This window comes from Syngnathoides biaculeatus, chromosome 8 (genome assembly GCF_019802595.1).
Source record: "Syngnathoides biaculeatus isolate LvHL_M chromosome 8, ASM1980259v1, whole genome shotgun sequence".
NCBI classification, from domain to species: Eukaryota; Metazoa; Chordata; class Actinopteri; order Syngnathiformes; family Syngnathidae; genus Syngnathoides; species Syngnathoides biaculeatus.
Genome location: NC_084647.1, coordinates 20,628,057 through 20,643,891, shown reverse-complemented (window position 1 = coordinate 20,643,891; position 15,835 = coordinate 20,628,057). Strand labels below are relative to the sequence as shown.

The following is a 15,835-nucleotide window of genomic DNA, read 5'->3' as shown; positions in this document are numbered from 1 at the left end:
GAATGCCTTAGTTTGAGGAGGAAAAAAACTCAAGTGTGGATGTTATTTCAAATTGACATCAACATAAATTGATTATGATTCAGTTTCTTGTTTGAGCCATAAAAGTGGTCAGAAAATCAACAATAGAAGTCATTTCCAAAATAAAAGCAGATATTGGCAAATGTCATATGAAACACAAAGATAATCAGCCAGACTTAACCTTGTAATTCTATAACAGAATATCTACCGGTGAGAGGCAATATATTCTTCCCACAAGAACAAGAAAAATGGAACTGACGAAAAGAAAATACCTCACAGAAGATTCTCTGAAAAAAATTACTTTTAAAAGGCAAAAACATCAATTAGATGCAATCTAAAAGAGTGACGTTTCTATAACAGTTACATGACAAATTTTGAGCGCAAGAATCTGAAAGATTCCTTGCCCGAACCCAACCAGCGCAATAAAGAAGTCATTAATTACAGCTATTCAAGACAAACAGCAACTGTACACAGTCATCGCTAGAAATCATTTTTTTACAATATTTAGAGCATCTTTTACACATCTTCAAACAACCCAGATCAAGAAGTAGTTTAAGAATATAAACATTCCTCAGTTAAATGTACAATTTAGAAACAGCCTTGATGCTCCTCTCACCATCACGAAAGTATATAATCCACCGCATACACCCATTTCTGGGGGGTTGTAGGTTGGGGGGGGTAGCTGTTAGGCTATAGTGCCCCTCCCAAACTTAAGATTTTCGTACAAAATTATAACATCAATTTTCTTTGTTTTTAAAGGTTTATTACACAATAATACGTGAGTAACTCAAAGGTTAATTTGTTAAAAAAAAAAGTTAGCAGCCATTTATAATTCCTCAGTAAGATGACAAAATACGTGAGCAGCAATGTGAAAAGTTCACTTTAACCCCCCTCCCCAATATTTCAATATTGAAAATGTAACTGCTGCTTTGTAAACATTTGTGAAATTCAGAAGTGATTACGGAGGTGCTTCAAAGGAGGCAAAATGTCCCTTTTTGACAAAGTAAACATGAAAAATGTTAGCAGTTAGGCTAACATGTTAAACACTGGACATAACTTCATGTCTGTCTTCTTTTGCAAACTTATATAGTAAAAGTTTGAGCAGAAAGTTGTGGCGCTTGCTGTCTGAAAGCATACACTTACAACAACTTGGACGGATGGATAATAAACACACAGTCATAAAGGAATGTAAATCCACAAACCATCTATTTTGTCAGCCTCTTATCCTCACAACGGTCGCGGGAGTGCCGGAGCCAATCCCAGCTATCTTCAGGGAGGAGGGGGAGTACACCCTGAACTTGTTGCTTGCCAATTGCAGGGCACATACATTCAACCAGTCACACAAGTGTTAGCATCTTAGCTGGTTATCAATGCAATAGCAGCCTTCACCAGATGGTGGCGCCACATGAAATATTTTTTCATTATTATACAGTAGTTCATACCATCACTGTCTGGCAGAAACCTCCGAATATGGTCAACGTCATTTTTTTTTATCACAAATTGTCACGATTGGTCTGTCTGCCCATTGGTCTGTTACTTTTCCAATGGATGAATCGATAGTTGAAAATAGCTTGATTTAAGGGGCCACTGACAGGCAAAGCATGCTTTTTAGTATGTTTTTAATTTAAAAAAAAAAAAAAAAGGTACCCGAAATGGACCCATCTGTTTTTTCACCACACAACATGACTTTGACGTATATGGCTTTTTGTAACTCCCGCCATTAAACTCCTCTCGAGGGATTTGTTTTGGAGAGGAAGCAGGAAGTGACGTTATTCAGCAGGAATCAACTCAGGCAGCCTCGTGTGTTTATATGCAGGAAGGTAGCTCTTTGTTCCTTCATATTAGCCAAAATGCCGGGTCGTTGTATTGCTGGATATTGTTCGAACACTCGGGAGGATGGATTTACTCTTCATATATTTCCAAAAGACTTGGTTCATCGTGAAAAATGGATTGAATAGGTGTAAAGGACAAGAGCTTCGTGGGTTCCAAATGACAAGTAAGTGTGTATAGAGCTGCTAAAAAAATAAAAAAGGAAAAGTTGGGGGTGCCGATCACAGCCGATAACGGCTTTGTTGCCGCGTCCGCCAATCACGGCTTTGGCCGGGGTGACTCATCGCGGCGCCGAGCTGGGGTGGCTCATTGCTGCGGCAAGGTGGCCCATCGCGGCGCCGAGCCGGGCGGCTTTATGGCATTGTCGTTGTTCGCAGCCGAGTCCGCTGCATACTCTCGGGGACTCTGTTGTTAATTAGAAGTGATCCACATATCATCTAAATATGGCCTTAAATGATAGATCCTAGATAAATGATATTTCCCCGGTCACTTCACTTGATTGTGAGATGTTCTCTTCTTCGAAAAGAGCTTCCGTATCAGAAGGGGCGTCGGAAAAATCCGAAAATCTCTGTTGTTCCTCTCCCAAAGCAGCTGCCACTACGTGTTTTCAATGGCGAATGTCCCAGTGTGACGTCTGCTGATGACGTTGCAGGAAATATGGCTAACACTTCGATGTCGAGTGACGCTTCCACATCTTTGCGGATGGATGACACGCTCTCTGCTCATTTATTTTTTCATATAGACATTGAAGTCATTAATGTTAGATGTATTTTTCATTACAATATCTATTTCACAATGTTTTAGGGATGTCCGTGGTCCTTTAATATAAATTTAAGACTGTGTGAGAAGTTTAGTAAAACTCCACCTCTTGCGTGCCATATTATCTCGCGTCAAAATTGAAAATCTAGTTGTTTTTTGACAATGGGGGAAAACAGTTAGGTTAGTTCTTGTTAAAAATGGATGACTGTAAACCGTCAGTGCAGAAGGAACCGGTATAGTGTACTTGAGTCAGGTGAGCACAAAGACCGCCTGCGAAAGACGTACTTTGCAGTGAGGTAACCCGTTCAAGCGTTCCCGTTGTCCCCTGGTCGCCCAAAGGTTCTTCTGGCCAGCTTCTCCGGGTCGTGCGACGCCATGTCGCTGAAATCTCGGAAAATGTCCCGAAAGGTTTGGTCGTCGCCTGGGAGGACCCAAACGGACGGCGCTGAGCAAATGTCAAGACCGAGCGTTCAAAATTTAGCCGACTCACCCGCTGCTCCGAATGCTCCTTCGGAATCTCGCATCTCCTCGTTCATTCTGGCCATGCGGAGGCTGAAAGCGAATGCCGAGCAAGAGTAAACAAAACCTTGCAATCTTTCATAAACTACCATCTCACACATCGAAGAGAACATATCACGTGTAATTCGACTATCGCAAATCTAATCAAAAGCGTTTATTGTTATTATATGATACAAGCATACGAGACAATGAGCGCGCGTCCACAGGGTGCAATATAAATACAAAAGAATAAAACGTACGATATCTATGATAAAGTAACTCAGATGAGATCTTTGCAATCAAGGCATAGTTGTTGCTTAAAAGAACTAAAAAATAATGTGTCTTATTGCCCATGTCGGGGCATTGCTCATATTATTGCACATTTTTATGATGGAGTTATGGGGGAACCGTCTGTGACGTCACAGTCAGCCAAGTTTACATAATCCCGCCCTCACAAGTTTTTTCACCCATTACTTAGAACCTGACGATCAGGGACCACTCTTGATTGATGGGCAGAGACCAGTTGCCAGAATGCTAAGAGGCATTGTCGTGCCAAAACCAATAGGTAAGCAGAGCTGCAGTGCTAGCACTAATTAGCATTAGCGTGTTAGCCTCTGATCAGTGGCAGACCCTTTAAGGTCAACGCCCGACACGGTCGAAAATCACGGCATGAACGTCAGTCGCTGTCACGTGTTTCTCGTCAACTCACAGTGTGACGATGTCCGCGTGCGCCGTCTCCACGGCGATGGCCAGCGGGTCGCGTCCACCCTCATCCACCGCGTACTGATTGGCTCCTCGCTTCAGCAGCAGACACACCTGCCTGCGCCGGCCAATGGGAATGTAGCTTTCATTTCTCATTTTATTTTGGAGAACAAGCTGTGCTTGATAAATAAACAAAAACAAAAAACCAAAAGAATAAAAAAAAATCGCTTTTGTTTAGAGGCAGCTTCTGTTATTGAGTGCATAACCCTGCTGACGTGCATTTTTACACTAACAACGTGGCTGCAAACAGTGGGGCTATTTTACAGCCTATGGTGGGTGCTGCTTTATTTAGTCACTTTTAAGACCCCTCAACAATTTTTTTCCACCAAAAGATGACTATCGACTTTAATTGCAGCTGAGAAACAGACATTTATTGACATGGTGGAAAATTTTGACATGAGGTATGGGCGTTTTTTTTAATTAAACATTTAGATGTTTCCATATTGTATTGAATTGTTTTCAATCTGTAAAGAAAAAACAAATTGTTTCTATAATCTCTGTTCATGCAAGTATGTGTGAGCGCCTGACCCGGTGTGTCCCGCGGTGGCTGCTGCATGCAGAGCTCCTTGTCCTCTTCGGTCTCTGTAGTTGATGTTGGCGCCATTCTGCAGCAAGAACTCACACGCCAACAGCGACCCCTGCAGACGGCATGGAGGAATCTCAGGTATGGCTTCCACCTGCTGATCGCTCGCCTCAATAACACTCTTCACCTCCAAAGCTGAACGCAATCTGTTCCACGGCGTTGGTGTGTTTCAAAACGTTTAATTCACGGAGTAGCCCAAATGTAATTAACAACAACAACAAAAAAGATATCATCGTAATATGAAAATTGTTAAAGATTAATTCTGGTAATATTTTATTCCTCTTTTCTTCTACCATTTTTCTCCCAGGAAAAAAATGTGAAGCAACAAACCCATGAAAAAAGGTTTGAGAGGAAAAGTTTGAAAAAAATATATAAATTTAATCTAAAAATATTCTACTTTCATTTTTAAAAAAGTGACTTTTTTTTAAGATTACATTGTTATTCTTGAACAAATGACTTTTAGAGGTTTAACAATGAAATGACAACCAAGTGATTCCAAACTATATTGAGAAAAGATGAATCGTTGAGGGGCAGCATGGTGAACAACTGCCTTACAGTTCTGAGGACCAGGGGTTCAAATCCCAATTCCACTTTAGCAGAGTGTGAATGTTTTCCCGTGCCTGTGTGGCTTTTCTCCGGGTACTCTGGTTTCCTCCCATATTTCAATAACATGCCTGGTCAGATCATTGAAGATTCTAAATTGCCCATAGGTGTGGACGTCAATGTGAATGAATGATCGTTTCGAAAAAATGACCTCACCCCTTGAGCGGCCCCGATGAGGGCGGTGCGTCCTTCCTCCTGCGCCACGCTCCCGTTCACCGTCGCCCCCTGGGCCAGCGCTGTCACCATGGTGACCAAATCTCCGGCCACCGCGGCACGGTAGAGACGCAGCAGCGGCGAGGCGTCCGCGGCATCTTGATGCGCGACAGCAAATGTACAAGTACATGTTAACAACATACAGGGAAATACAGCATACAACGGATATAAAATGTTTACACACTCCTTATTCATATGTCAGGTTCTTATGTTGTAAAAAAATTACAACAATATACTCTAATGATTGAAAAACATTTTTCCAGCATTAATGCGACCTATGACCAATACAATTGAAAAACCAGACAAATCTTTTAAGGGGTGCCATCAAAAATAAAATGAAAATGTCGCATAAATATGCACACCCTCAAAAGGATACTTCATCGCAGCACGCCACACGAGTAGATCGCGCCAAATAAATTATAAGGAGAAAATGGGGGGAAAAACATGTTGGTGGTCACTGGTGCGCAGGACAGTAGAGGAATTCATTTAAAGCTTGCTTGAGTTATGTTCACATACTGTACTTTTAATATGATACGGCTCCCAAGCAGGCAACAAAACATCATGTATTCTAGAAAGCTAGCGCTAGTGGTTGTTTGTCAACATGCTGCCACTCTGTTATTATCTGGCCAGAGGAGCTAATTCCAACATTTCGCGTAACCCAAGGCACATAGTTTAAAATTGAAAGGGCACACCAACAAACAAAATGTCACGAAAATACATTAATTTCTGTATGTACTTAACTGGCATTGAATAAAAGACCATTACTTTGTTCTGTCTGTCACTATGCCTCACAGGCATAAACAGATGAACAAAGATCCATTATTTATTTTAAATACATATTTTTGGAACAATTAATTACACAAGTGTATACAATAAATGAACAGATCTTTTAAATAGACTCATTGCTCCATCTTGTGATCGGTTGTTTTTTTAATTAATTAATTTATTTTTTTTATTAACTCGCTAATTGGCCCTAAAAATCCTGATCATGTAAAGCCTGGTGTCTAAACTTAAATGAGGGTGTGCACACTTGTCCAACCAGATTATTTAGTTTTTTGTTTGTTTATATTTGTACTTCCCATCTGGAAAAAGTTTTGAAATGATTTGTCTTGGTCAGATTTTTTTTTTTAAACAACAAAACTCTGTCATTTAAACAGGGGTGTGTAGACTTTTTCTATCCACTGTCAACATTTTGCCGCTGAACCTCACGTGTGTCGTCATCATGACGCCTCACAAAGGTCTTCTCCACATATTTGTCTCGGATCCAGGCCTCCTTCTCCGCGCTGACCAACGGACGAGGTCTCAATCACTGACCGATATTGATAAGGGATTGGTTGAAGAGTGGCGTATTTTTACCGGGGACTCTCAGCGGTGGGTTTGACTCGGGGTGAACACCGCGCCTCAAAAATCTCATTGATGGTGTTGTTTCCCAGGACACACAGCAGCTGCGGCACAAATGCTAATCGCTATATATACACACACAGAAGGCCTCGTTTGTGTGAGTTTTACCTTGAGCTGCTCCGGTTCCCACGAATCCAGCGTGAGTGAGCGGATCTTGGACACATGGACGCCCAGACTCCTGCACGGGCGTCATCGCAGGAGTGAGGGGAAGATGAGGAAGCAAAGCAAACCCAAGCAAACAAACAACAAGAACACTTCAATAATCTCCTCTTCCATTAATTAGCAAAATAAAATTACAACTTTATTCTCTGTTTGTTTCTCAAAAATCAAGGGTTTATTCTATTTTTTTTAAACAAAAAACCCACAAAATTAATTTATTCTAATAATATTCCCAAAGTATTCCCCCAAAATAAGACTTTATGGTTGTGTTTTTAAAAAATAATCTCACCAAAACAGAACTTTATTCTTGAGCTATTGAGATTTTTTAAACTCAATACATTTCCACTAAAAAATCCTTTTTTTCACCCAGTCAAATTTTTCAGTACCCAAATCAATTCCTAAAAAAAAATTACACTTTATTCTTGTTAATTACATTTTTTTTCTTGAAAAAAATGCATCCTCATTGTAACGTACCTTTTCCTGAAAACCCACCTCCCAGTTTCCTTTCTAAATTATAATTTTATTCATAGTATTGTCTTTACTCTTAAAAAGACAGACTAGTAATGTTATGCGTTTTAAAATAATACTCTGAAGCCATCTTTGAAAAATAATTAAATTATTATATATTTGAAGGTTATTTGTGAATAATGAAATCAAACTATGTACTTGTGCACATAAACTAGTGATTCTGATTCCTACAAAACACTTTCCATCCATCCATTTTTTCTTGAAAAATATTACTTCATTGTAAGCGTTCCAAACCTTTTCTCCCGCACGCCATAAAAAATTCATTTAATTCACCTGATACTACAGCTATTTTGTCTAACTTTTATAATTTTATTTTTCAAAAATACTTTTTTTGCTGTTGAAATGCTTTAGAAATCAATCTAAAGTTCAATTTAAACAATACTGTACTGAAAATCTGCATTATTTTCTCATACAAAAGGGGTCATAATCTAGATTGATTTTCAAAAGGAATTAATTCCCATAACATTTCAAGTTAAATTTTGAATACATAAAGATCTTCAAAATAAGAATATTAGTAGCTTCAAACAGGAATGACTCGATTCTCCTCAAATGTGTTTCGCGCGTGTGTACCGGTGTATTCCGGAGCACTGGATGCACACGGTGACGGCCAAGTTGACGGCGGCCCACCGAGGCTCCTCCTCGCCGCAGTCGCAGCAGCGACCGTTGCCGGCGCCGCGCGAGGCTACGGCCAGTGCCGCTTTCCTCCGATCGGCGTCGTCAGCAGGGAGGGGCTCCTGCGGCTCAAGCGGCTGTGGGTGACATTTGTGAACGTGGGTATTATCGACGATCGCCAGTTGCGACAAGGCGACGGAGCGAATGAGGAGCGAACGTACCTGCGTTGACGAGACTCGGCCTCGCTCTCGGTACGCCGTGTCGATGCTGCCCTGCAACGCGGACGTCCACGCCAGCCTTGCGGGCTCCGAGTCGGCCTGAAGGACACAACACCTGTTGGGACACAACGGGTCAAAATTAGAGGCCCAACAACTTAATTTCTAAACGTTCATGACCGGATCGGCTGTAGGGGTTTCCCGATCTGATTTTTGAAATGGGAAAACGGTTCAATGTGAGCAAATAAATGATAATATATGTATGAGATAGTATGGGACTTGATCAAAACGATCTGAGTTTACAAGCAGACCAGTCCGATTCGCTCCAGCACTTTTGATGACAACAGCAGCTTACAAAAGTGTGAACACAATTTCATCGTATTAATAATAACCTCGTCGACTCACAAGGTAGCGAGAATGTTGCTTGCTTGAAATTCTTTGTTGACGCGCTAGTCAAAGTTCTCTCGAAGTTTTTCATGTGAAAGGTTCTTTCTCAGACTTTTGTTGTTTTCAAGTTTGAGGTGTCGCAGAGCAAATAATTAATAGTGGCATCAAAGTGACACGTTTCTTCAATTCTACAAATGGTTCCTTTTCTCCCTTTTTTGGTCGGAAAGCAGTTTTTGGTGTTTTAGTAAGTTTCTTTCGGTTTGTCCCGTTAGGGGTCGCCACAGTGTGACATCTCAGACGAACGCTCATATTTGTTTGGCACAGTTTTTACACCAGATGCCCTTCCTGACGCAACCCCTCTTGGGGAGTAAAGGCCCCAGTGAGATACGAACTCACAGCCCCTGGTTTACCAAACCAACGCTCTAACCACTGAGTTATGGGGCCTCAAAACAGCATCATCTCATGTGAACGCTCTTATTTGTGGTGTTCTACCGCTGTTTATTTTTCTCTCCTCTATCTTCTATTCTGTGTGTGTTGATGCTGACAGAACGGGTGGCGATTACGGAAACCCTGCTTTGAAAAGGGCCAAAAGAGGTTGTGGTCAGCGTCAACGGGTCCATTGGCAGTTTGCGGCTTTCATCCTGTATAGAATGCCGACTGAGACTTTTGGTGCGATCCTATTGAGTTTTTGTCTCACTTGTGAACAGATATCAGTTGGAAGCAGAACCGACGGTCCAGGTCCTCCAAAGACTTGACGGCACACAGTCGCAGGTCCTCAAACAGAAGCATGGGCGGCTCCTGAAGCGGAAAACAAACGGTCACCGTTTCCTCTCCTCTTGCCGACATCACACGTATGACTTTCTGATTAATAGATGGATCAAAAATATGTTACTTTGTGGGACTTCCTGTAAGTGAGCTGGTTGTCTCTGATGGAGAACCAGCACCTGCACGGAAAAAAAGAATTTAACTTGAAAACAAGCATGACGGCCTGAATTGTTTTTCAATCCAATGTCAAATGTCACTTTTTGGTGTTTTTGCCTGCCTCGTGCATCAAAAGTGACAAGCTGTTGTAATTTCCCTCTGAATGAGGAAAGTAAAGCATTATGTATCCAACTTCAAAACAAGAAGACACGTGACCTCTTCCACGTTTTGGACTTCCTCCGGGAGCGCTTGAACAGGTAACCTTGGATGACGTCATCATTTGCATCACACGGCCTCACAGTTGTCTCTCCTGAGGCTTCCTACACACACACACACACACACACAGACACACACACAATTGAAGGAAGACAAGATTACAGTTTTACTCAAAAGCAAAACATTTTTGCCTGATTTTTTTAAACTGTTGTAGAAAAAACATATGACTTGATTCTCAATATGACTTCAACCTCATTATTTTAAATCTAATACTTTTTCCCTGGAAAAACACCCTTTTAATCAAGGTTTTCCTCAAAATAGAACTTTATTTCTTTTAAATCTTTTTCCTTGAAGGAAAAAAAAAGTTCCTGCATTCGGGGGGTGAAAATATGATCAATTCTCCAACAAATGACCCGCCCCCCAAGACTACCACTTTTTTCTTTTAAAATGACCTTATGAATTTATTTACTTTTTTGTTTTTATATACATTCTATATTAACATATATATATATATATACACACACACACACACACACCGTAATTTCCGGCTGCGACTTATTTCACAACGCTTTCAACTCTGCAGTTAATGCGGCTTATTTGTGCATTTTTTTCCTAACAGTAGCAAGGGGGCACTCGAGCAGAAAAGGTAAGAGTGAGACCGAATATATGTGCCGGGGAATTAACTTTTACCGGTCCAGCCCTGTTAGCGCTGCACAAGAATGTTACTGTGTCTCAGTGATTTTTACCAGAATGTTTTTTTTTTTTTTTTTTTTAACCGGCCCTGTTAGCGCGGCGCGAGCGTTAGCGCGGTGGCGTTAACGTTAAATTCTCTGTGTACGGTCTTTCTTTGTAAATATCTCGTGTGTCAATGTGGGTTTCAATGAGGGCTCTTGCGGCTTTTACATGGCTGCCCCCAATGTATCTACCAAATGGTATTTCCTTTACAAATGTACTGGGTGAGGCTTATAATCAAGTGAGCTCCGTAGGCCAGAAATTATGGTATAGACACACACACACACACGTTCTTTTTTTATTCATTCTCAGTTGCCACAATCTTGAGAGGTACACCCCAATTTGGATGCATGCGCACCATACAACGGATGTGGTTAAGTCCGCTGGTACTACCTGCTGGCATAAAGCCTGAAGTGCACCTGAACGGCAAAATATAAAGTAAAAATAGGCTTAACGACAACTCAAAACTTGAGCAAAAAAAAAAAAAATGCCAGTCAGGACACTTATACGTCAAGGTACCACTATAGTACTTTTGGGGGGTAAAAACTTAACTGACATTAAGAGAAAAGTTAAAAGTGGCTGACTTACTCCCTGCTGGACCAGCAGGTGAGCATTCTCCAGATCTTTCCGCTTGCTCGCACATTCAGCCGACCACTCGCACAACTGAGGACAAAGTCAACAGATGTTCTTTAGTAGCCGAGGCAGAAGTAACAACTTACTTGCTTCGCGTGTGCGTGTGTGTTTTTGTGGACCTGAGCGGCCATGATCTTCGTGGCGGGCTCGAGATCTCGGATGAGGTCAAAGCCTTGATGGAAGAACGTCAGCTGAGCGTTGACCAAGGAGAATACCTCAACATGACAAAACAACCAAGTCCCCACTAATCATTGTCATCGTCACCATAACAACATCATGTCGCTGAGAACAATTCGCTGGAAACTTCCAGACAGAACAAATTGCAAGGACAAAAGTATTGAGACAAACAACTGTTACAAGGGTTGGAGTTTTAAAGTTGGTTCTCGATTTAGGGCTTCAAAATTTAATTTTCAGTTAAGATATCAAATCAGGGTTTGAAAACACCGTAAAGGTTATAAAGCTAGATTTTGAAACCTGGCTTAGGGTATGAAATTAAGGGTTCAAGTTCAAGTTGCAGGATGCGAGGTGTTCCACAAACAGTTTTTTTGTCCCTTAGTGAGGTCACTGAACTATTCAGCAGTAATTCCCCATGGCAAGTGGAAAACTCCCTTTAGTCTAATTTGTGACTGGTTGATGACGAGCTGCCAGCGTCTCATTACTTTTGTCCTTCGCCTTCACGCTAAACTCAGCCATGTCGCGAATGCCACCCTCCTCTCACCGAGTTCAAGATGTCTGTCTTATGCAGCATCTTCAACGTGTTGAGCTGTAATGGCAAAAAAAAAAAAAAAATGATAAGAAAAAGGTCAGCCTTGTGTTTAGGGTTTATGACCATTTGTGTGTATGCGTTTGAGATTGAGTGCATGTTTGTGTGTAGTTAATGTACGAGAGTCTGCTTGTGTCCGTGTGTATGCTAGTGTCACTTTGTGCACGCAGTTGTTTACTCTTTGTATATGCGCATGTTGGTCTGTGAGTGTATACATGTTTTTTTTTTTATGTAATGAATGCCATTTAGGGCAGCATGGTGGATCAGCCGGGAAGGCGTTGGCCTCATAGTTTTGAGGTCCCGGTTTCAATCCCGGACCCGCCTGTGTGGAGTTTGCATGTTCCCCCCGTGTCTGCGTGGGGTTCCTCCGGGCACTCCAGTTTCGTCGCACATCCCCAAAACATGCAACATTAATTGGACACTCTAAATAGTCCCTAAGTGTGATTGTGAGTACGACTGTTGGCTGTCTCCATGTGCCCTGCGATTGGCTGGCAACCAGATCAGGGTGTACCCCGCCTCCTGTCCGTTGACAGCTGGGATACGTTCCAGCACTCCCCGTGACCCTTGTGAGGATAAGCGGCTAAGAAAATGCATGGATGGATGGATGAATGCCATTTATTTGTCATTACACTGGTGTACAACAAGATAGCGCTTCTTATCACTGCATACATAAACGCCTCGCTTTTTATGCGTGCGCACGCACGGGACTGTGTGTGTGTGTGTGTGTGTGTGTGTAGGCATGCAGGTTAACTTGTGTGCTCAAGTGCTTGTATTCGTGTCATTACATGTGTGCATTTATATTCATTTCCATGAGTTTGTGTGTTTCTTTGTGAAAATTATATTTAAAGTCTTTACGGTAAATTTTGCCAGCATGATGACCGACCGGTTAGCATGTCCACTTCATAGTTCTGAAGTTAAGAATTCGAAACCACTTGTGTGGAGTTTACATTTTCTCCCTGTGTGGCTGTTCTCCGGGCACTCCGCTTTCATCCCACATGCCAAAAACATGGCATGCTAGGTTGAATGAAGACACTAAATTGCTCGAAAGTACGGATATGTCAGTCACTGTGATTTGACGGGCGCAAAAGCAATCGAAAATCTGCACAGTCAAGCACGAAAAATCCCAAGCGTACAATTTGTTACAAGTAGAAATACATAGATATTGAAAGACGTCGCTTATTTTGTGTAGCCTTGTGCCACCGCGCAATAGCACACTTGTCGCACACTCTTGGCATACATGAAAACCGATCCAGTGCAGTGAACCGCAGCCTGACGTCTTTTTTTTTTTTAAATACAGAAGCACATGGTCTCTGCTCAGCCTACTTCTACTTCCGAGTTTACCTGACACCGCCCCCTCCGCTCTTAAAAAGGTACACTCATAATTGCAAACAGAACACACACCCGCAACTTTATATCTGCGGCCACGACTGACCACACCCGTACATTTTTCAAATGTGAGTGACTGATATGTGCACGACTGGTTGTTTGTTTGTATGTGCCCTGCGATTGGCTGGAGACCAGTTCAAGGTGTACGTTACCCCCCACACTCAGATAGAATAGGATTCTGTACGGCTGAGGATAAAGCGCTACAGAAAATAGAAGTAGGGTACATTTTTATTTCACGTTGCATGCATTAATGAATTTATTTTTGTCATATTTGTATGTATGTGTGTGTGTTTCTAACTTTGTTAGTGGGTGCGCGTGAGTGTCTAGCATTTGTGTGTGTGTGTGCACTTACCTGCAGACAATAATCCAAGGCAAAGTGTTGGTGGCATTTCCTAGTGGCAACAAGCAGGTGAGCGGCGCTCTCAGCCTCGGTCGGTTTGCGTTGAGACACACGAGCGTTCTTGTCGGCTGCCACGGCCACGTCCTCGCCGATGCGCACAAACTCTGCACGCGTCTCCCACAAATGAGGCAGGAACCTCAAAAAGCACAACATCATGACCAATCAGCCAACCAATCAATCAATCAATCATTCTGTTATTCAATTAACATGCTTGTATTTTTAGATGTCATTAAATTGTTACCACGGACGCCAAAGATTAGGGATTGAATAGGATGTCAGGCCAGGATTAGTGTTTCAAATTAGGTTGTTGCTTCAAATGAGGTTGTTAAAATGAGGTAGAGTTTTGAAATTTGGGTTTCAATTGTGCATGTGTTCTTACTGCTTGCGTAGGCTGCTGAGTTGATGGCTGACGGCTCGCTGGCTCTGATCCAACAACATCTGACAACACACACATGAAAGTGTGATTTCGGCGTGCTTGTGTGCACGTTTGCGTCCGCGTGCATACTGACATTGTGGAACGTGAGCAGCTCCTGCAGGCCTTGCTCGAACTGGATCAGGCACTTCTAAAAGGACACACAAAGAAGGACGTCGCGGTGTTTGCAAATGATGATCGTGGGAAGCAAGCGTACGAATAGGTGAGCTGACTTTATTTTCTTTTTGGTCAGTAAATGATATTGGCATTGCATTCCTGGAAAAGTGGTTGCACTACCAGTGTTTATTTGCCTACTGGATATTTTTCTTTCCTCATCTTTTTTTATTGTGTGGTCTCTATAAAATGTGTACAGTATTTTATAAATGGAGAAAACAATACCCAGATGTACATAATAATTTGGATATAAAATGAGCTGCATGGTGATATAAATGTTTGTTCATTTTGCACACCTCCAGTTGACAGTAAAACAAGAACCAAAAGGTTCGAGAAGACCACAGAAAAATTCGAGGCGCCGTCAGATGGCTTCTCACCCCCACGACGCCGTCCTCCTTGTGACGAGTGAAGAGCTCGGACAGGCCGGCGAGAAACAGCTGATTGGCTGCGGTGTACGCTTGTCCCGCCTCCGCCATTTTCCCGCACAACATTGTCACCTGATTGGTCACATACAAAACACCGTTGAGACTGATAACAGCATGTTGATAATTCAGACAAAAATCAAAATATGGTAAACAGTGAACCTTCAATTATCTGAGTGAAATATGTTCTTTTTTGCTGCAATTTTGTGACAAGCATTTATCTTGAAGTTAGTTCAGGAGCTTCATTTCAACAAATGTATGGATAGGTTTGCAATTACGCCCTTTTGTGTGTCCTAGAGGTCAGAGAACACAGGTGATAGGTGAAGCGTGAAGTTTTTTTTCTATCGTTAATTTATCCGGTTAGTCTAAGGACTGTGGTGACGTCATTGGAAACCTATCCATTGGTTTGCTGCTATCTTATGGCTTCTTGGAACTATGTTGAAGTGAGTTGAGAACCTTTATTTTAGACCGAAATAGTGCTTTGGCATCATCTCGATGTCAAGGAACAATGTAGAAGTGAGTTGAGGATCTAAATTTGGACAAAAGTAGTGATTTACCCCTATCATGGTGGCAAGAAACTATGTTGTGGTGAGGTCATCTTAGCTGCCACGCTGTAGCATCTATTGGCAATTTTAAGACCTTTAAGGACTTAGTTGTACTGCGTTTAAAGTCCATGTCGTACCTTGTCCAGTTGTGTCTGGAGCAGAGAAACATCCTCTTCAAAGCGATCCAGTTTCAGCCTGAACTCATCACAGGAAGGTTGAGCATGTGCGCATGCGCATCAAGGAGGCCAAATTACGTACTCGAGCAAAAGAGAGATCTGCTCACCTGAAGTCAGGAGAATCCGCGATGCACTCCGTGAAGTCCAGCACTCCGTCCATGTTGACTGACTTGGAAACTTGAGTTGCCCACAGCGCAACCGGTTAAACCGACGAGCTAACACTCACCATGAGTGCTCATAATAGGGACAAAATTGCCTTCAACAAACACGTTCACTAGCAACAAAGACGAAGTCTACTTAGTTATAAATAGCAGTTGTGTCGCATGTTGTCGTGAAAGCTAAAGTAGTGTCGAGGTTTACAACAGCTGTCTGCATCCCGCACAACAAAAGTGATGGTGACTGGACCGCGCCTCCAGCATACATCCGGGTTGCATTCAGCCTGCAGTGACACCTGGCGTATGGCAGAGGTATCGCATCCATTTTGACT

The 15,835-nt window shown here is 42.2% G+C and overlaps 1 protein-coding gene across 1 annotated transcript; it reads right to left on the bottom strand.

Moving 5' to 3' along the window:
- Positions 1-35: 35 nt before the first annotated feature.
- zgc:162872 (BAR_ACAPs and ArfGap_ACAP domain-containing protein) lies at positions 36-15,763 on the bottom strand. The gene is made up of 22 exons (XM_061826594.1): positions 15,456-15,763; positions 15,310-15,367; positions 14,583-14,702; positions 14,129-14,182; positions 13,999-14,057; positions 13,572-13,755; positions 11,789-11,833; positions 11,190-11,285; positions 11,026-11,100; positions 9,706-9,809; positions 9,461-9,512; positions 9,266-9,366; positions 8,188-8,299; positions 7,925-8,103; positions 6,776-6,845; positions 6,623-6,711; positions 6,476-6,549; positions 5,210-5,364; positions 4,396-4,505; positions 3,815-3,925; positions 3,098-3,159; positions 36-3,028 (listed from the first exon to the last, which is right to left on the bottom strand). The coding sequence occupies exons 1-22, from the start codon at positions 15,506-15,508 to the stop codon at positions 2,913-2,915; spliced, it is 2,079 nt and encodes a 692-aa protein (XP_061682578.1). The 5' UTR covers positions 15,509-15,763; the 3' UTR covers positions 36-2,912.
- Positions 15,764-15,835: the final 72 nt, after the last annotated feature.

Coding starts and splice junctions, on each gene's coding strand:
- zgc:162872 (XM_061826594.1), bottom strand. CDS start 15,508: ATGGACGGAGTGCTGGACTTCACGGAGTGCATCGCGGATTCTCCTGAC. Junction 15,368..15,455: donor GCGGATTCTCCTGACTTCAG/GTGAGCAGATCT, acceptor TGATGAGTTCAG/GCTGAAACTGGATCGCTTTG. Junction 9,367..9,460: donor CTTACAGGAAGTCCCACAAA/GTAACATATTTT, acceptor TTTCCGCTTCAG/GAGCCGCCCATGCTTCTGTT.